Source organism: Exophiala aquamarina (genome assembly GCF_000709125.1).
Source record: "Exophiala aquamarina CBS 119918 chromosome Unknown aczIA-supercont1.17, whole genome shotgun sequence".
NCBI lineage: Eukaryota > Fungi > Ascomycota > Eurotiomycetes > Chaetothyriales > Herpotrichiellaceae > Exophiala > Exophiala aquamarina.
In genome coordinates this window covers 161,516-180,863 of record NW_013550571.1, presented here as the reverse complement: position 1 = coordinate 180,863, position 19,348 = coordinate 161,516, and the positions used below count along the sequence as shown (strand labels likewise).

Genomic DNA, 19,348 nt, shown 5'->3' with positions numbered 1-19,348 from the left:
GGTAGCCTCAGTTATTGCGCCATACGTTGAAGTGGTCGAGACAGAGTATGATCGTGTCACGGCTGCCCCCTGGGTGCTCACTAGGAGGAACGTGCTGGCGTCGAACGTGTCCGAGACATTATAGATGTCGATCAATTGAAAATGACATGGAAGTGGGAACTGCGTCGCACCGATGCCTTGATTCAAGTCGTCGATGTCATAATTGCCGGTCGCTTTCACGATTTACCACGAGGGAAAGTGTCAGTTGGTCAAAGACAGTAATATCAGAATACAACGGCCGAGAGGGTTGCCTTCTCTCACTTGGATTGATCAGTGGCTGTCCTGTAAATGTCCCTGTTGCATTATCGGTCAAACACCACATGCTCGCATTCACGTTCTACCATTCGCTCTTGTATGACATGCGTAGTGTGTCGACCACATTGATAGAGAGCAAGCTGTGGTCAGGCCCTTGTGCGGTCGGAAACCACATGCTGGCATGCCCGTTGGGCGAGACCTCCAGGTCCTGGGCACGGCTGACGGCTGCGAGGAGCTGTAATGTCACAAGCGTCAGTCCACGCGCGATCTGGCTGTTAACCATAGCTTGGAGGGGGACGTTGATTGTTGTTGTTCTACCCGCGGGTTCAAGTTGCAATACTAGTTTGTCGAAACATGCTAGAATTGAAGGAGGTAGGATCATTATCGTCATCGTAGGATAAAATGATAGCCTTTCCGTCTGGTTTTCCAGGCTGTGATAGTATCGATCTCCTTCTACTCCTGCTTCTGCTCCTCGCATCCCTTCTAAGATAGCATTGTTCTATCTGTATCGGCCTTTCCCCAGAACAAGACCGCTGCAATTCCATTCATGCACGCGACGTTGCAAATCCTTCCGTAAGACTGGGCGCTATCAGCCTGCTTTTTGGGGAACGCTTGCATGGACGCCCCCGTGTGCCATGTCTCCAATGCGGGGCCGCTTTTCCGTATTTTGAAACCTTTGTGCGAGTCAAGTCGGACCGCCTCCTTTTTCGACTCCAGGTTAGTGGTTGCCTCTTCGTCGAATGGTACTGCGGCTGATTCGTCACGTTGTGCTGACTGCAAGTCGATAGAGGGTGTGCCAAGATCTATCGACCTAAGAACCCAAGGTCGGCTCCTAAAGTACCTGGATGGCTTGTTGTTCAACACCTGCCTGTTTGAGTTTTCGGAGTGACAGAGTACTCTCGCTCACTCACTTCTCTTGATATACAGAAATAGCTTCATTGCCAAGACGTGGGTCCAGAGTCCAGACTACTGGGTGAGTACGAGGGAGTTGGGTTTTCATTAGTCAATAGCGATTCTTGGACTGGGCGGATTGTTTGAGGCTGGTTGTCTTTTGCTATCGTTGACTCGTGAGGGAGAGGTATCAGCCTGAGACATACAAATGGGAGTAGAAATGGAGAACCGCAATTGATTCTGCCTCGTCTGCATCTTCAACCCCGTTCTTTGGATAGCTCTAGAAGGATCAATCAGTGCTTGGAGATCCGTTGCATCGTTTTCTTGCTTTCTAACGACTGTATTTTAAGAATTGTCTGGAAAGTAGGAAGGCCTATCCTTGGGGTTCGGCGTAGGGCAAGGCTGTCAATCCATTTTCTTGGTGAGGCTGTTGAAGGCGGGATGAGTGCTCCACACCACGAGCCCACTAAAGGATCTCTTGTAAGAGACGCCTGGTTTCCTGCATAATGGAGATGACGTGGCCTCGTCACTACTAGCAATTTGATATCTCCATTTCGGCGGTAGCATCATCATACTCACCTTTCTTGGAAGGTCCAGTCCTAGGCAGAGCCTCGTCAGTCGTCACTGAATCTGTTATGGTTGGATGTTGATATCGCTTTCCACAGTCGGGCAAGCAGCATTGCTGGCAGCCCCTGGCTAAAAGAAAAAGGTACGAACATAGCTAAAAGGTTGATACTACAATTGGTTCTCTTCCCAGGCAGATAGAATGTTCAATACACTTCTAGTAGTCGTCTATCTTGGTAGCTCCAAAAAAAATGCTGAAAAGAACGAGTTTGTGCTTTTCAAAGACAACGCAACCATCGGCAGTCCAAATACCTGGCTCATGTCCGAAAATGGAAGATTAAGAACATACTTGGAACAGCCGCCCTTGAGCGATCTGATCACCTCAACTCCTCGACCTCGTAGTCTTCCGAGTCAAGTGTTTCTCTTACCGCCTCTGACTTTCGGAAATTAGCGCCTTGTAGATGTTCAATATAGTACACCAAAAAGATGACCATAACAGTAGCCATTAGAATTGTGTCAAAAACATAAAGGAATACCTCATGTGAGATTAGGTAACCGTCGTTTCCTTGAAGATACTCGACAACACGAAATACGCTTCGCACTAGTATCAGTCCACTGGTAATGTAGAGGACGTGAAAATAACGCCGCCAAGGTATGCTGTTGCTCATTGCCTTGGGAGTTGGCCGCTGAATAAGGCGGTGGTGGAACAGGACTGATGTGGCAACGAAGAAGCCAAAGATCAGGATTTGGCAAAACAAGCCGGCAATGATTATCTTTTCTCCCGTTTCGTATAGTTGTAAAGTACCACCTGCTTGGATACCACCACCGCCGGCTTGGAGGCTGAAAGAGATAACATCCCCGATCACGAAAATCCTTGTAATCCATCTGACAGGTACCAGAGAAAGGTGTTCGCCACGAAGGGTACTAATCAGGCGGCCAAGGATCATGTAGATTGAAGCTGCATAAAGTGCAGGCGCGATGAGGATCAATATTGCCTGGATGACGAAGCCGCCAATGACAAGCTTATCATAGTGAGACCAAATGCGTCCTCCGTAACCAATTGTTTGGACTGTTAAGCATGAGAATTCAGGATTCGGAGCCAACTAAAAAGGGTAACTCACAAATTCCGCCGACAGTAAAGGATATGAAATAAAAAGCTCTCGCTCGAACAAGTCTCCATGTATGAAGTCCCGTGAGAATAGCGAAGACAGATAAGCTGATAACCGCCGCTGGCAACGATGGAGTATATCGATAGAGCTGGAAGTTGTAGCCTGCTGCTGTATCGGCCATTATATAGCACCACCCAGTCTAGAGATAAACTATGCTGAACAAGCTGACGTTGCAAGAGTATTCGGGAAATTCTGAGAAAGCGAGAGGAGTTGAAGGGGAGTAGAAGAGTTCGTTGAGTGTAGAGTCGGCGGAGACCAACATCTCTTAGCCAAATTGAAACATTTTTATAGTTGACCATGGCTCCATGATGTTGGTTCCCATCGCGTCTAAGAATGAACGATGTGGATCTGCCCACACAAGTCTCGGGACGATTTTGCTTCTCCACGTACCTTGCTACCTCGGGCCTCGAAAGAAACGCCTTGGCGGGCTCATTGGGATTGATCACTCCTATACTATCACCTATCCCTTTGCACTACGCCCCATCGATCTATGCGGAAGTTGCCAGGGAGGCAAAACTCCACTACATACGCGTATTCACGGTTTATGCCGAGGAATATGGGCAGATACGCGGTTTTGGAAAAGGGGAGGGTGAGAAATACGAGGAAGAGTCCTATCAATACGGGGATTGTCGAAGCTTCTTGAAGGTAGTACTAGATTGGCTCCCCTTACTACCCGGGGGAAGCTCACGTGGTTGTCTAATGCTAGACGCCTTCAAGATTGCACGAATGTCTGTTGAGATGGTACGGAAACCTATTCCTTCGGGAAAGAAGACGATATCAATGGAGCCTGATACAGATTTAAAACGTATTCAAGTCGCACAAATCACTCCTCCCCGCAGAGATATCTCATATTCCAATGGCGCCTTTGTCTCCCAATCCGCCTTCCCCGTCAGGATCTCCTAGACTGGCGACAAGCCTTCGCATCGAAGGCAAAGACTCAATAAAGCAACCCGCCGATTCCATTGATGTTCATGGTTCAGGCTGGTTTACAACCAAGTGGCTCGAGCACCAAGGGATGAAAAGATCTGCTTCTGCCTTCCAAGTCAGGATCCAGGACTACAAAGACGCCATCGGCAGATATAAAACAAGCATCATGCAGGATCTCGGACACAGGACAAACAAGTAACAGTGATCTGGTCAACCAAACGATCGACAGCATGCTCAAGTCGCCACATGAAGACACAGTTTTGACTTAATGCGTTCCACTGCTTCCAACCACTCTGGGCCCAGCCCTACGAGCTGAGACGAGGTTTCATTAAACCACAGCTTCGTCGTTTCTCTGACCCACCATACCCTATTCATGCGGTTAAGGAGGAGTGTCCAGTGTATAAACACTAGCTGAGCCAAACGCTGACGTTGACCGAGAAGGGCCAGGAAATGCTTTCCGCATAGAGCGAGCCAGGCTAATGCCATCATGTCCCCTCCGCGAATACATTTCTCGAGCACGGTGATCGCGGAGGCAATAGTCATGTGAGCAGTTGGATCGACGACGGCGAGGAATTTGTCGTTGAACTTATGAAGGCGATTGATTATCTCTTCGTCCTCGGCGTTGACGTCCTCGAGCGCGATGCTGTTATCAATGTCAAGAAACATGGCGAATGGGCCTTCCTTGATCCATTGCCATCCCACCACAGCAACAGTGGCGATTCCCTGCATAAAATCGCAAAGGAGAATTACACGGTCAAAGTCTTTGTTGTTTGATGTGGCAACGTCTTGCGGAGATGCAATGGCGAATATCATGGCGATGACGGCAAACGCAAACATGGCATGACAGTTGGTTTCGTCAATGTTGCTCAGAGCCTCACTGAAACCTGTAAATCCACGGTTCTGATGGTCCAGAGACGATTGTTGGTATTCTTCTCGGTTGTCACTTGCTTCTACGGACAGATGCAACGCGGCGAGCCCGAGTATGGCATGCATCAAGAAATCGTATTTGAGTGCTTGCCTCGGCACAAAAACTTGCCATGTTTCTTCGTTGATAGTAGGAACAGACACACTTTTGTAGGTGAAAGCTGTGAATTGGTGCATAAGTTCGAGATCCTGCACCTGGGAGCCCTGCCTGAGACAGTGTCCGGAAACCTCCGGGCTATCTTGATATAGACTGGCGTCCTGAGCATTCCCCTGCCCGGACCCCAACTCTGTAGAACTTGCAGAATGAGCATGAGGGACAAAATCGCAAGCGAGTCCTCGGATAGTGCAGGCTACACAGGGCGGACCCTGTTCATCGCACTAAAGCATCGATGTTAGCCTAACATGATAATCAATCAAGGCTTGCGGAAGTGGTAAGGATGAAGAACAGCCGACGCATGGGACAACCACCATCAAGCCATACCGACTTAGATATTGGGGATGAAAAGGGGCCTCAAGGGGTACCTTTACACGGCGACTCTTACATGGCCCACAGCCGGTCCGAGATTTGGTGTGTGACTGCCGCTTTTTGACATGTTCTCTACGCCCAGGACCGGAGGATTCTCGCCTCATGGTGAGATCAGGGAGAGATCAGGTGCAGATTTTAACGTAGCTGCAAAGACTCCTTAGCACTGACTTCGCCTGCCGACAAGCAAGGTTGGAATGAAAGCGCGCAAGCAGGTCAGGGACCGGATCTTAAACTCCATCGGTATCCTCGTATTCAGCTTTGCTATCCTCGTACTATGGATTTGCCACCTTCCCTGAACGCGTATTGTCCCCAATTGGGTCTGGCGCCCCACGGGATCGCCGAGGCCCTTGAAGTGTAATTAAGGTTAAGGTTACAACACCCAGATCGAGGCTCCCTACTACATTGCTACGTGGCCAAGTTACCGAGTCCTCGTACTGTACCCGGAAACTTCGACTACTTACATAGCTAGGTACTCTATCAAATGTCCTTGCACTCCCTCAATTCGTTTGACTGTCAGCCATCAGCGGATCACATAAAATCCGTCGCGCCGGAAACTGACGAAGCTAAAGCATCTAGCGAGGGTCGTTTGAACACTACCCACGCATCATAATACTTAGGTATCTAGGAAAGGCTGCGTCTCTTAAAATGCCGCGTTTAGTCACCAGTGTACTGGACATTCTCAAACCACGCCTTTACGCATTCTGTTAAGTCAGTATGTTTTTAAATCAACAACCGGCTGCTGTTCCCTCCTCCTGCTCCTGGGAATTGGAATTCGGGCCTTCACATAATTAAACATAACTGTCTGTGATCCATGCAGTTCTTTTAAGCCACATCAGGGTTTGAACAGTTGTCGTCTTCACAAGTTCACATTCACATGCCTATAGGATGCCTGTCACTTCCAACACCACTAGGCCCTTCGTATATGACAAGGAATTCTTTCCAGGCGCACCAGTCGGGGACCCAAGAATACCGACCGCCTAAAGTTCTAAGCACCGATAATGCTTGAAAGGGTAGTGCCGCCATTGGAGACAAGTTCCTGTCTTGCTTTGGCTTTTCTACGAAGGATGGAAGTCTCGACTTTTATGCCTTGATCAGACCACAGAATTGGCTGCAATGACCTGACTCGCACCCTGGTTCGCGCCGTCTCCCTTTGTTATCGACATTATATGGACCACAAGAACGAACATTGGCTTCCGTCTAGGCGTTAGCATCCAGTCTGACTTTCATATACTCTTTTTGCGCCCTTTGGCGCAGTCACAGTGATTTACGCGGCCACACGGCGGCCGGATTCTGTCCACTCCTAGAAAATTTCATATTAGACAGAATGTAATTTGTTCATCGCTCACGAACTGATTAGAATAGGAGATAACCCCTACGGAGTAGTGAGTAATTAGTGTGGCTAATTTACCGAGCACGGGATTCCCCCCCTCCACCTCAGCCTTGCAACTCCAACTCCATACACTTCGCTCACACACACTGGGGACGGACATCACATTTACTCCTACCACCTATCTAACAGAATTTCCGCCCAGTAGCACATGAACATTTGCAGCTGATGCTAAGAGCAGGCCGCCAGCGTAAGTAGCATTCGCAAGGTTGACAACGACTAAAGTTGCGCTGCGTGTCAACCTAGGTCTTGGTCACGATCTAGGACTCTGCCTACGAAAAATTGGTTCTGGATCGCCAAGACATCAACCCCCCGCAAACACAGTCCATTTACGAGATGGAAGAACGCAGTGATCGAGAACAACTCGAAAAGCAGGACAGAGTTTGTGTTGTCTCCGCCACCAACGTCAGAACAACCGAGTCGCCGAGAAAGTGACTTTCCACGTGACAATCTTCCGCATGAGACTGGCTCGTATTTCGTGTTCTGCCACGGATTCAGAAAGCCGGAAGTGTGTTATGGGTCTGGCCAACTCCTCACATGTCGCCTGCCGATGGAGGTACTTTGTGCAGGATTTTCGACAACAGCAGCGGACTGATTCGAGGTGAGAATCCCCAGTATGGGATTCGCCCTTCCTCGTAACAGCTGAGGGACACTGCTGGCTGCCTGCGCTTATCTCAAGATGACAAAGCCGGCTCTCAATGCATTTTTTCCCACAGCGAACGCCGTGGGGATATCGCGAGAATCTCATCGACCTCCTGAACGGCCAACCGAAATCGCACCAATCTTGGACAAGGGAAAATCCTGCAGACCTCTTCTCGAGTACGATGAAGCACTTCGTCTATCAAGTTTCGGAGATGGCGCACCTGCGACGGCTGAATCCTTTGCGCCTCCGCAACCAGAGACGTTCAACGATCCCTACCTCTATCCTTTCCTCGCACGGAACGAATGCCTCAGACTTACCCTTCTTTGGTACTATACGAGATCCATCACAAATAATGATGCATTGATGTCCAAGTTACAAGGGATTCTCGGGATTGTTCAGAAATTCATGGGATGGGAATTTGCTATCATTGGGATGGTGGAGGAAGCAGTCTTCACTAGGGTGGCAGCAATAAATATGCCGGTCGCATTACTGCCGAGAAGAGAGAGTCCTTGTTCTCATACCATAAATCAAGAACCTGGAACTGTGTTCAGCATTACCAATCTGGAAGAGGATTGGCGGTTCAGGTCATCACCGCAAGTTACCGCTGGCGGCTTACGAAGCTACGCCGGCACGCAGCTACGCATAAGAATAGATACAGGTGAAGAAGCTGCGCTCGGATCCTTGTGCATTGCTTCCAACACCGTTCAGAAACCATTAACCCAGGAACAAAAGGCAGCTTTGGTGCGATTCGCCGACATGATTACTGGCGAGCTTGTGAGTACACAGAGACAAAACCGCATCCGTGAAAAGGAGAGAAAGATGGAGCTGTTGATGCAACTAAAAGAGGAGAGGCACGTGGTTGAACCCCAACTCAGAGCTAAACTTGATGACTTGATCAAGTCCTTCTATCCTGAGGCATCCATATCAACCCAAACCTCGAGCGAGCAACTTATCTGTCTTCAAGATGGTGCGAAGATACACTTCTCTGACGTGAAAGCCGGCCTGTGGGAGGATACCGGCTTTATCAATGAGCTGATCAAGACGGGAAATCATTCGAGGCTGAGTTCGTCGCAAACTGTCCGTGCTATAGTCAGCAAATGTGGAAGCTCTGATATGTTCTTGGTGGTTGCTTCTTGCGACATCCAACATGTCTTTGATGACTACGACGCATGGTTTATCGAAGGATGTTCCCAAATCATTACTGATTTCATACACCGACAAGATCTGCAGGAGGCACTACTCGCTAAGGAGGAATTCTTGCGCGGGATCACACATCAACTAAGGACCCCAATCCATGGGGTTCTAGCCTCAAGCGAACTGCTTGCGGAGGTATTATCGTCACCAAATCTTTCTATCACAGGCCAAGAAACATCTATCAATGAATCAGCCTTGACGCATTTAGGAACCATTCAGGCGTCAGGGAGTCTATTAATGGCCACCGTGAATGACCTGCTCAAATTCAATACCTGGTCTCGAAACAAGGCGGAGGAGCTCAAGCCAACATCTTACGACCTATATTGCATCGAGAAGGACATCATGGATCGTCTCCGTGAATCAATGGCGGAGCCACTTCGACCCGAAGTCCCAATCGCCTTCGTAGTTCAACTTGCTAGAGAAAGAAGCCTTGTTGAGATTGATACCGTCATTTTACAAGACGCCCTCCAGCCACTAATTGTTAATGCAATTCAGGCAACTACTTGTGGTAACGTTACAGTCCAAGTATTGACACAAGCAGAAAGCTCAGCATTGCACATTGATATTGTTGATACTGGTTCCGGTATCCCATCAAGCGATCGAACACGCATCTTCCAGCCCTTTGAAAAGGGATCCATTCATGCTAATGGAGTAGGACTTGGGCTCACTTTAGCTGTAAAAGCTGCACATCTACTAGGTGGGAAAATTGACCTTATATCCTCGGAGATCGGGACAGGATCTCATTTCCGAGTGGAATTCCCTAGCCTCATTTTCACAGACCGAGAAACATCATCTGAGATGCCATCTGAACGCAAGGCGCTCACGCCAATAACAGATTCTTCGCAAGACTTGTCGGGAGCTGGACTACAGTTAACCACTTACGGCATTGAGAGCAACGCGATCTCCTCATTTCCCTCACTGAGCATTAATCCTCACACTGACCAGAAGCGCTCTCTCACCCCAAGAGCACTTTTGGTCGACGACAACGCCATCAACTTAAAAGTCCTTAGAATGTACTGCGAGAAGAGAGGAATCCCTTATTTGCTAGCAACAAATGGACAGGAAGCAATCGACCAGTTCAATGCGGCTTCCGAATCGAAAGCCAATCGGATAAATCTTGTCCTGATGGATCTCCAAATGCCCATCTGCGGTGGACTCGAAGCATGTACTTCGATCAGAGCCATCGAAGCGGAAAAATCGTTACCGCCGAGTACTGTTTTTATGGTCACGGGCCAGGATTCGCCGAGCGACCGTTCGCTGTCTCTGGAAGCTGGCTCCGACGAGTTTCTTGTGAAGCCTGTGAGCTTGAAGCTGTTGGATAAGCACCTCGCAAGATATCAGTTTAGATAAAGGTTTACAATAACAAAGAATCTCAATTTTGCAACCATTGACCACCTTGCTTCGCTGATCCATGCCAGGGCGCTAGGCAGTGGAGAGGTGGGATGGGCTCCAGAACACCAAGCAGGGGTGGCCATTGCCTGAACCATCAGGCCGAAACTTTTACGCATCGCAAGGCTGCTAGATACTGGAGCCTACGAGTACGGAGTACTTCACACTAGGCGGATGGTGGACAGACATTCATCCGCGACCATCCCGGATTGGGGAACATGTCCCCTTTGGGCGGTGATCCACAATTCCTCCAACGAGGCCCAAGAGGCTTGGCCAGGAGAATCAGTATCGCTCCCTTCGAAAACTCGAAGCCATTCTAAGTTTGTATGTTAAATGGCATGCCGTATGCAGGCAGACAGATTTCTTGATGTATGAATGGCTCTGGGAGATGGAAAGGAGCGCAGCCCCAGACCTCAAAGGAAATTCAGGGCGAGGATCAAACTTGCTCAAGCTGCAAAAGCGGCATCAATGAAGCCTGTCCATTGACCCAGAAGAACCCTGACATCGCTACTGAAATTTGATGATGCGGTATCTTGGACAGATGATGGGCAGTTCGAACGCAGTGGCCGCAACTATAAAAGAAGGGAACTGCCAGTACTCGTAGCTTCTCACCTTTGAGTTTCCAACCTTGCGAGGCACGAGATCCCCGGCAACCTGCCTTCTTTAGCTGTCGAATAAGACAAATAATAGAAGCTCAACAATTGCCTCGAAGCCTTCCAAGCCATCATGTCATCGACGCCACTTGACCTCAGCAAACCTAGTCGGACCATCAAGGTCGGGGTTCTGCTCATGGGAGGGTATGTCTTTCGGATCTCGAACACGCCTGTGAGACTGTTGCCAACTAACACATAAGATGTTCAGGGAGACCGAGATTCTAGATGTTGGAGCAGTGGACATGCTGCACGGCCTATCCAAGAGTTTCTACAAGGGTTGGGACGACAAATTCATTGACCCGAAGCTCAAGGAGCAAGCAATCGACTTCACATTCCATTGGGTAAATGAAAAGGGAACGCCAGCCAAGTTAACCGGAGGCATCACCCTTATACCTACGGTACGTATTCCGTGTGCCTCGCTTTGGCGCGCACACCCAGCAATGAAATCTGGGTGCGTCAGGACTGACATGAAGTTATGTTTCTGCGACTTTAGCACGATTTCTCAAATGCCCCAGCCTTGGATATCGCCATCATGGGCGCGCATGATATTACTTATCAGCCCAGCGAGACCGAACTTGCGTATGTCCGCAAAGCATATGAAGATAGCGTGGCCTTCATCGCCATCTGTGGCGGCATCCAAACGCCACTCCTTGCGGGATTATTCAAGGGAAAGTCGGCGACGGGACCGCGAGCCATGTTAGCTATGGCCAAACAGATGGGCCCGGATACCCAGTGGGAGGAAAAGCGCTGGCATAGAGATGGCAAGCTTTGGACCAGCGGAGCCTTGATCAACGGGTTGGACCTCATGTCTGCCTTTGTTCGGGAGTATTGGGGTGGTGAGGGAAGTCTGGCTGAATGGGTGCTTGCGTTGACCCATTGCCCTAGTCGAGATGTGTACTATGCCGACGCACCCACGAAGCTCTAGATGGCCCAGGTTCGAGTGGTCGTCGGATGGCGATGTGTGAACCCACTGGAGATATGAGCCAGCTAGGGTAGATGTCAAGAAAATTACTTGTGGCAATCGATTCTCATTCTAATATATACGTGGCATGGAAGTTGGTCGGACCCTGTCTATCGCGTTGCCAGGATAATAGTACTGGTGACGGAGAGTAGTAGAACTGTAGGAGTAGATGGTTGAGGATGCTGGGCAAGGAGCGCCTCGGTCATAACGGAAATAAGAATATGCACGCCAAGACATCGAACTGCATTGAGGCCACGCTTGACATTCCGTTCATCGACCATCTCCATTCTTCACATGCTCACCACCGCACCGCACCTCCCCGTCCTCTCCTCTGTCCTTGGTGAATGCTCGACACAGCCATTACCTCCAGCCAGCGTCGATGCATTTCTTCAAACTCCTGGCGCTGACTGCGCTATCCTGGACGGCCGTCAGTGCCAAAAAGGCCGCCTCGTCGAGCACATTCGACACCTACTTGGGCAAACAAGCCTCCTCCGCACCCTTTGAATTGGACGAGAAGGCATACAATGACTTGACGGCTGCACCTCGAGACTATGCCCTCGCTGTCCTCCTGACTGCCCGGGATGCCAAATACGCTTGTCAAGTCTGCCGAGCATTCGATCCGGAGTGGAAGATTATAGGGAACAGTTGGCAGAAGGCTGACAAGAAGGGGGCGCATCGGGTTCTGTTCGGCACTATCGACTTTGACAATGGAAGAAATGTGTTCATGAAGGTGAGCTCAACTGTCACATACCGGCACTTTCTACATTTTGTAGACACTTGCTTACACCAGTCTTCCCCAACAGCTACAACTCCAAACCGCACCGGTCCTCCTCTTCTTCCCCCCAACAGTCGGCGAGAACGCAAAGCCCGACGGCCAGCCCATCCGCTTTGACTTCCTGGGACCGCAGACCGCAGAGGGCGTACACGGCTGGATTACACGCCAGCTACCCGCCGGAAACTATCCAGGCGTCAGTCGACCCATCAACTACGGCAGGATTGGCGCGACCATCACGATCCTCCTCGGCCTCTTCACCTTCGTCACCGTGGCATACCCCTACATCCTGCCCATCGTCCAGAACAGGAACCTGTGGGCCGGAATTAGCTTGGTCCTGATTTTGCTATTTACCAGCGGCCACATGTTCAACCACATCAGGAGAGTGCCCTACGTTGCGGGCAACGGACGCGGTGGAATTAGTTACTTCGCGGGTGGTTTCTCAAATCAGTTCGGCATGGAGACCCAGATCGTCGCTGCAATGTGTGAGTATTGGATATCCTAGCGTCCTAACCTTTTCGATGCTCCTGTGCTAATGTCTCCAAATCAGACGCTCTACTGGCTTTCGCCGCCATCAACTTAGCACTGAGAGTCCCACGGATTAAGGACTCACGCACGCAACAAGTGGCTGTCATCATTTGGGCATCGGTGGTCTTCGGCATGTACAGTTTCTTGATGAGCGTTTTCCGTATCAAGAATGGCGGCTACCCTTTCTGGCTGCCTCCATTCTAGTTGCACCGGGAATAGCCATAGGGTGGTCCAAGTCCAGGTAGCTACTTACCAAACGAAGGAAAAGCGACGAGAAAAATGTACGATATCACCCTTATAGAGATAGGCTTTAAAGTCTTCCGCCAAACCCTAAGGAAAAGGAGGGTGGAGATCCATTTAGGTGGGAAATAGAGGAAGAAGATCAAACGACAATTCATCGATTAAATCGATAAGTGTATTAAATGGTCTCATGTTCCATACAAAATTATCAACACACAGAATCAAGAAGAAAAATTGGCATCCATCCGTCTATATCCTCTTTCGTAAGACATTTCCCGGTTCGTTCATGCGACGTTGAATATCATTGTTGTCGTCATCATTCACAGTCCCAACGGAGAACACCAGCGCCGACTCTATCATCTCAGCTTTTCCAGATCTACACATTTCTAGCTGAGCCCAAACTCCCGTACAAATATACCTCGGTTTCCAAACGTGATAAAATTACGCCAGAATAGAAGCGACTCTAAAAGGACCGGGCGAGTAAAAGGGAGCCGGTGGACGTGTTGCAGAGAGAACCGTGTGCAAGAGTGCACAATACGCTCCATCTCCGAACAGTGTTGCTGTCCTTCGTGTGTGTGTGTTGGCTTGTTTGAGGCTTCTAGCCCCCTGGTGGGTTTGGATTCAAGGTTGTTATCGGACCGCGGCTCGGCCACTACGGAAGCAATGGAGACATGAGAAAGGTAGAAGAAGACCAAGTGCGTATCAGAAGAACATCAGTGCTGGGTTGTGAGTCTCGCTCCAGAAAGGAGAGTCAAAAAGGCAAAAGGCGATTGCGGAGGAGCGACTAATTGAGCTGACCGTTGGAGGCACACCTGGCACCGTCATTCGAGCTAGACACAGGCCCTTGGGAAACAAAGGAGGCCGCGCCATTGAGCGGGAACCTCCAGATCTGGCCGGTGGCATTGTCTGACGCGAACAAGCTGCCGTCGGGGGCGGCGTAGCCGGCGCCCCAGGTGTTTCCAGCGACGGAGCCGTAGCTGCGCAACTGGGTCCAGGCCTTGGTCGTCATGCTGAACTGGTACAGGAAGGAAGCGCCAGTCCTGGAGGCGATCGCGTACAGATTCTGGCCTTGGCCCGGCAGGAACACCCAGTCGATGACGCTGAGGTCGCTAGGCAGGCCGGTGGTGCTGCCGGAGTCGACGAGGCTGCCGAAGTTCGAGGCTCCGGGCACCATGTTCACGCGTGCCCAGGTGGTGCCGAGAAAGTTGAGCCAGAGGATGCCGCTGGAGTCGATGTCGCCGGCGTTCCAGCTCATCGACCCCGAGGCCGGGAGGGTGGAAATCCTCGTCAGTGTCCCGTCCGGCGCAAGCCGGTTGATGGTCCGGTCCGTTGCCGCGTACCCGTAGATGAAGTTGTCCAGCAGGTTGTATCCGATGGCGTTCATGGATTTGCCCACGCTCGACTTGACTAGCGTCGGGGCCCCTGTGCTAATGTCTATGCGGTAGAAGGCTGCGGACTGGATCAAGTACGCGTTCGGATCACAGTTGAAGGTAGGCCCCACAACAAAAGTGGTACTCGTCCTGGTTGTGGTCGTCGTCGTCGTCGTGCTAATCGTCGTGCTTGTTGTGGCCGTGCTCGCTGTAGAGCTTGTTGGAGTCGCCGTTGAGCTACTTGTCGTTGTTGAAGGACTAGTGCTTGTAGTAGTCGTACTTGTGGAAGCTGTGCTTGTTGTAATTGCTGTGGAAGTGGGAGCCGTATTGGAGGAAGTGATGCTGCTCGCCGTGCTTAGACTACTGCTGGCGTTAGGAAGGCTACTAATGCTGCTGGCAGTTGAGGTGGATGATGTTGTGAGAGCACTCAAAAACGTTGTAGTCAGTGTAGAGCTAGTGCTTATAGTGGTAGATATAGGTCCCGCGGTGAATGTGGATGTTGCAGTCAGCGAAGAAGTAGAGCTAGAGCTCGTGGGTTCTGTTGAGGTCGTGGAAGAGCTCACATCGGTTGATGAACTTACTACACTAGTTGTCGAGCTTGCAACTCCATTTGATGACGTCGTCGATGAGTCGCTTTCAGTTGTTAAACTCGACTGGCTTGAACTTGGGATTGTGGTAGATGAGTCTGCTGAGACACTTGAAGTACTAGTTGTAGAGTCTGTGGAACTGGTGGTGGTAGAATCTATCGAGCTAGTAGTTATAGCAGACTCTGTGGTGCTGGTTGTTGTGGAATCTATCGAGCTGGTGCTTCTGGTGCTTATAGTCGGCTCCACTGAGCTAGTGGTTGTTGTAGAACCTGCAGACGTCGTAGTGGGAGCAATACTTAAGCTAGTAGTCGGAGAATCTGCTGAGCTCGTGGTTGTGGGGCCTATTGAGCTGGTTGTGGGGCTGAAGCCTGTCGTGGTGGTAGAGTCTGTTGAGCTAGTAGTAGTGGATTCTATTGAACTCGTGGTCGATTCTATCAAACTTGTAGTGCTGGGATCCGCCGATGTAGTAGTCATGGTGCTACTTGTCGAAGTAGTGGAGGAGGCAGGATTATTTGAATTAACGGAAGAGGCGACGGAGCTAGTGCTACTAGTAGGTTCCACGGAATTAGTAGTCGAGGAATCTGTAGAAGTGGTTGAAGCCACATAGATAGGCGTTGTGGTTGTGGAAAGCGAACTTGTAGTGGTATCGGAGGAGGTCGTGATATCAGAAGTCATGGTACTGTCAGTAGTGGCCGAGAAGTCCGTGGAAGTACTTGAAGTGGCTGGTGTTGTGGTAGTAGAGAGAGAACTAGTAGTTCCATCAGAGGATGTTGTGATATCGGAAGACGTTGTAATCTCAGAAGACGTGGTAGCCGAAGTTGGAGTACTGTCAGCGGTTGTAGCGATATCAGAAATAGTTGTGGAGTCGGTGGAAGTGGTTGATGAAATATAGGTTGGTGTTGTCGTCGAGGTGGAGAGCGAACTTGTGGTTATATCAGAGGACGTAGTGGTATCGGAAGTTGTCGTGCTGTCGGTAGACGTGGTGGTATCCGAGGATCTAGTGGTATCCGTAGACGATGTTGTGGTAGCAGAAGACGTCGTAGTGGAAGCATCGAAAGACGTAGAACTCAGTGAGCTTAAGCTTATCGATGTCGTGGTTTGAGAAATCGGATTTATTGTGGCTGTTGATGATGTGGTAAGCGAGGTTGTGCTTGTAAAATCGGTCGTGGTCGTTGTCGTTAATATTGTTGTGGAAGATGTCGAGCTTGAAGTACCTGTCGAGGATGTAGTACTTGAGGTATCAGTTGAGGACGTCATTGTTGGATTATTAGTCGAGCTTGATGTCAAGGAGTTAGTTGTGGTAGCGTCTGTTGATGTGGTTATGGAAGTCATACTTCCTGTCAGCGAAGAAGTTGTGGCCGAGGATGAAGTGGAGCTGGAAACCGAGTTTGTTGAGGTAGAGCTAGTTGGGCCAGTCGTCGACACAGACAATGATGTGGTCGAAGCAGAGGTTGTCCGGGAAATAGGCATGATACCTGATGTTGGAGCAGATGTGGTAATCGTTGGCAAAGTTGAGGAACTGCTAGACAGGGAAGAGGTGGAAGAACTGCCCGTGAATGTTGTTGCAAAAGTCGGAAGCACACTCACACTACTGGCTAGGCTTGTAGTTGTTGAAAATTTCGAGCTGATATCTGTTGTCCTTGAGAACATACTTGTTGATGTAGAAGACTGGACAGGACCTGTTGAAGAGGAGGCGGTACTGGTGGGAAGAGCACTGCTTGTTGTAACAGAGGTGATCGAACTTTGAAGTGTCTTGCTAGTCGATGCAATGATTGGGGCATTTGCCGCTGTCCTTGTGGTTGTCGAGGTCGTGGTGAGAATCATGCCACTCGTAGTAGAGATGCTCGGACTTCCAGGCGTTGTACTCGACGATGCAATCATTGGAGCATTCGTAGCTGTACCTGTGGTTGTCGAGGGGGCAATGGCAGCAGTCACACTTGAACTTCTAAGCGTTGTACTGGTGGATGCTATGATCGGGGCAATCGAGGCTGTGCCTGCAGTTATTGAAATGGAAGAGGTGGACATGATAGAACTTGTCGTGGACACAAGTATAGGAGAAAGCACATTGTTACTTGAGGTAGTGAGGACGGAAAGTAAGGCGGTACTGCTGCTGGATACAAGTATAGGAGAAAGCGCACCTGCACTTGATGAAGTCGGGGTAACAGCCGTAGTCAAAGAACCCACAGTGGCTGTAGTCATCGGAGTCGTCGTTGGAGAACCAGCGGGAATGCTATAAGTTGAGGAAGATGACGAGGTTCTCCCATCAATTGGGCTTACAGAGAAGCTGCTGCTGCCTGTGGGAAGCATGTTGGTCGTAGCAGGGAGATTCGGAATCGTCGAGCTTGTGAAGATTGTGGAGGACGTGGTTTCCCAATAGTTCGGGCTGCTAGAATATGGCGGAATCGAACAAGGTTCACTGTAGTCGGGCCAGGACATCCATTGATCTGGCAGCAGAGTGGTGGTTTCAGTGGATGGTGCGGTCTCACAGGGGGGGTCATAAGTCAATGTAGTCGTCAGCGTAACGGTGATTTCGAAGGTTGTAGGACCTCTACACGATCTGGTTACATGGAACCAGCAGGGGATGGCGGCAGCTGTCTCTGTGGAAGGTGGCAGTGTCGAGGTCCGGAGAGACGGGTTCCCTCCCTTATATACCGTTACCGTAATAGTCCTTGCTGGAAGAGCTATAGTCCGCGGTGGAGCTCGCCGAGAGAATTTCCAGGTATAAATACCGGCGGTGGTGACTACTTGGGTCGTTGTTGCTGTCACAGTTATATCGGTTGTCATTCGAGGGGCTGGAATTGCCATCCGAGTTTCCATATATCGGACACATTCAGTAACTGGACCTGAATACCAACATTTCCTCACAGCCATTCTCTGTATCTGTTCACCATTAGCGTGGGGTAAGCATCCTTCACAAAGACCTCCTCCACCATAACCGGGAATAGCGAGAGGCCCAATGTGCTCGTACGGAGCATATTTCTGAAGAGCGACAGTTGTATAGAAATATTTAAGAGAAGGATGGTGGTGATACTTCGGTCTGCCTCTTTGCTTTGCATTTATCGTACTTGTGCTAGTAATAGTTTGAGTCTCTTCTGCACACAGGACCATCTGCTCAACACTGGTCACCATTGTTGTAGAGACGAAATCTCCATCCCATGCACAAGGAATCTCTGTTGAGACCCAAGGATAGGAACGGAAACGAAGTGAAGTTTGGCAGGCACCACGGAAACATGCTGTTGTCGGAGCACATGTTGATACAATCTGGTGTTGAGATGTGATGGTGATAGGAGACAATGTCCTTGTAGCAGCAGGACATGGAATAAAAGTTGTTAATGGTTCTGCTATCACAGCCGCCAGCAAGGAAATCCCAATTGCAAACGCGGCCATCTCGTAGGTCTATTCCAATGGAGAGAGGAGGTAAGCTTGGTGAGACGACACACAGATATGTTTGGACATCTTCTGCATTTGATATGGAAGAAAAGGGGAGTGCAGCAAGACAGCAGTGTTTGCCAGTCACTAGCAGCATGGCCTCCAGGCCCTGTAGCAGGCGGGCTTTCAAATGAAGCATTGCTCAGAAGTTGCCCAGTTCAAAACAGTGCTCGATGTGGTGGCTAATCCTCGCAAGGCTAGAACTCAATTTCCAGCCCAAGTCGACAGAGAGGATTGAGACAACCAGGTTCCAGAGGAAAAGAAGTAAGCCAATGTCTGATTGGCGACTTGGGTTGGAGTGCATAGACCGGAGGTCGATGGACGGCCAAGCAGTTGACAGTACAGCCCCCAGTATATCAAAATGATTAATCCAGAGATCGACACATCGGGATTAGACCGCTCTCAGATCATCGAACACTCGTGTCGCTAATGGCTGGCTATCGTTGGTTCAGAAGTGGGTTGTTTTCCTTCACCTTCTCACTCTCCCGCCTGGAATGCAAGCCAACCAAGTCCCAGGAAGTCATCTTTGGAAAGAGGAGAATAAATCCAGCTACCTGTTTGAATGGTGCTCGAAGGGTGATCTGGTTTGAGAGCTGCCTGAAAAATCTATGTAGTCAACCATCAAGACCAACCATGAATCCGAACATACGGCAGTCCTGGTAGCCAGTGACGTGTTGCCAAGTGGGTTTCCAAGAAGTTGGATGTTCTGACAGTGTCGATACATCCACATACACGCATCGGCAATTTTTACTAGGGAAATTCCTGGGGCTGGTGCAATAAAGTGGAAGTACCGATCCTTGAACGCCTCTATGCTTTGCATGACATCCGGACAAGGCACAGGACCAGCCTACCTTCACACATGCGGTCCAAACCAATGAATGTTCTATCTGTCTTCAAAAG

The 19,348-nt window shown here is 49.9% G+C and overlaps 6 protein-coding genes across 6 annotated transcripts; 3 read left to right on the top strand and 3 right to left on the bottom strand.

Annotated features, from left to right (window-relative positions):
• Positions 1 to 2,126: 2,126 nt before the first annotated feature.
• A1O9_11338 (uncharacterized protein) lies at positions 2,127 to 3,039 on the bottom strand (the record flags this gene model as incomplete). Its single annotated transcript, XM_013399632.1, has 2 exons — positions 2,127 to 2,818; positions 2,871 to 3,039. 2 exons carry the CDS (start codon positions 3,037 to 3,039, stop codon positions 2,127 to 2,129), a joined length of 861 nt encoding a protein of 286 aa, XP_013255086.1.
• Positions 3,040 to 4,079: 1,040 nt separating this feature from the next.
• A1O9_11337 (uncharacterized protein) lies at positions 4,080 to 4,946 on the bottom strand (the record flags this gene model as incomplete). The annotated part of the gene is made up of 1 exon (XM_013399631.1): positions 4,080 to 4,946. The coding sequence occupies one exon, from the start codon at positions 4,944 to 4,946 to the stop codon at positions 4,080 to 4,082; it is 867 nt and encodes a 288-aa protein (XP_013255085.1).
• A 2,415-nt stretch (positions 4,947 to 7,361) lies between these two features.
• Positions 7,362 to 9,869, top strand: A1O9_11336 (uncharacterized protein; the record flags this gene model as incomplete). Its single annotated transcript, XM_013399630.1, has 1 exon — positions 7,362 to 9,869. The coding sequence occupies one exon, from the start codon at positions 7,362 to 7,364 to the stop codon at positions 9,867 to 9,869; it is 2,508 nt and encodes an 835-aa protein (XP_013255084.1).
• A 765-nt stretch (positions 9,870 to 10,634) lies between these two features.
• Positions 10,635 to 11,486, top strand: A1O9_11335 (uncharacterized protein; the record flags this gene model as incomplete). Its single annotated transcript, XM_013399629.1, has 3 exons — positions 10,635 to 10,705; positions 10,770 to 10,959; positions 11,055 to 11,486. The coding sequence occupies 3 exons, from the start codon at positions 10,635 to 10,637 to the stop codon at positions 11,484 to 11,486; spliced, it is 693 nt and encodes a 230-aa protein (XP_013255083.1).
• A 415-nt stretch (positions 11,487 to 11,901) lies between these two features.
• Positions 11,902 to 13,026, top strand: A1O9_11334 (uncharacterized protein; the record flags this gene model as incomplete). Its single annotated transcript, XM_013399628.1, has 3 exons — positions 11,902 to 12,252; positions 12,326 to 12,779; positions 12,845 to 13,026. The coding sequence occupies 3 exons, from the start codon at positions 11,902 to 11,904 to the stop codon at positions 13,024 to 13,026; spliced, it is 987 nt and encodes a 328-aa protein (XP_013255082.1).
• An 820-nt stretch (positions 13,027 to 13,846) lies between these two features.
• On the bottom strand, positions 13,847 to 14,446 carry A1O9_11333 (uncharacterized protein; the record flags this gene model as incomplete). The annotated part of the gene is made up of 1 exon (XM_013399627.1): positions 13,847 to 14,446. The coding sequence occupies one exon, from the start codon at positions 14,444 to 14,446 to the stop codon at positions 13,847 to 13,849; it is 600 nt and encodes a 199-aa protein (XP_013255081.1).
• Positions 14,447 to 19,348: the final 4,902 nt, after the last annotated feature.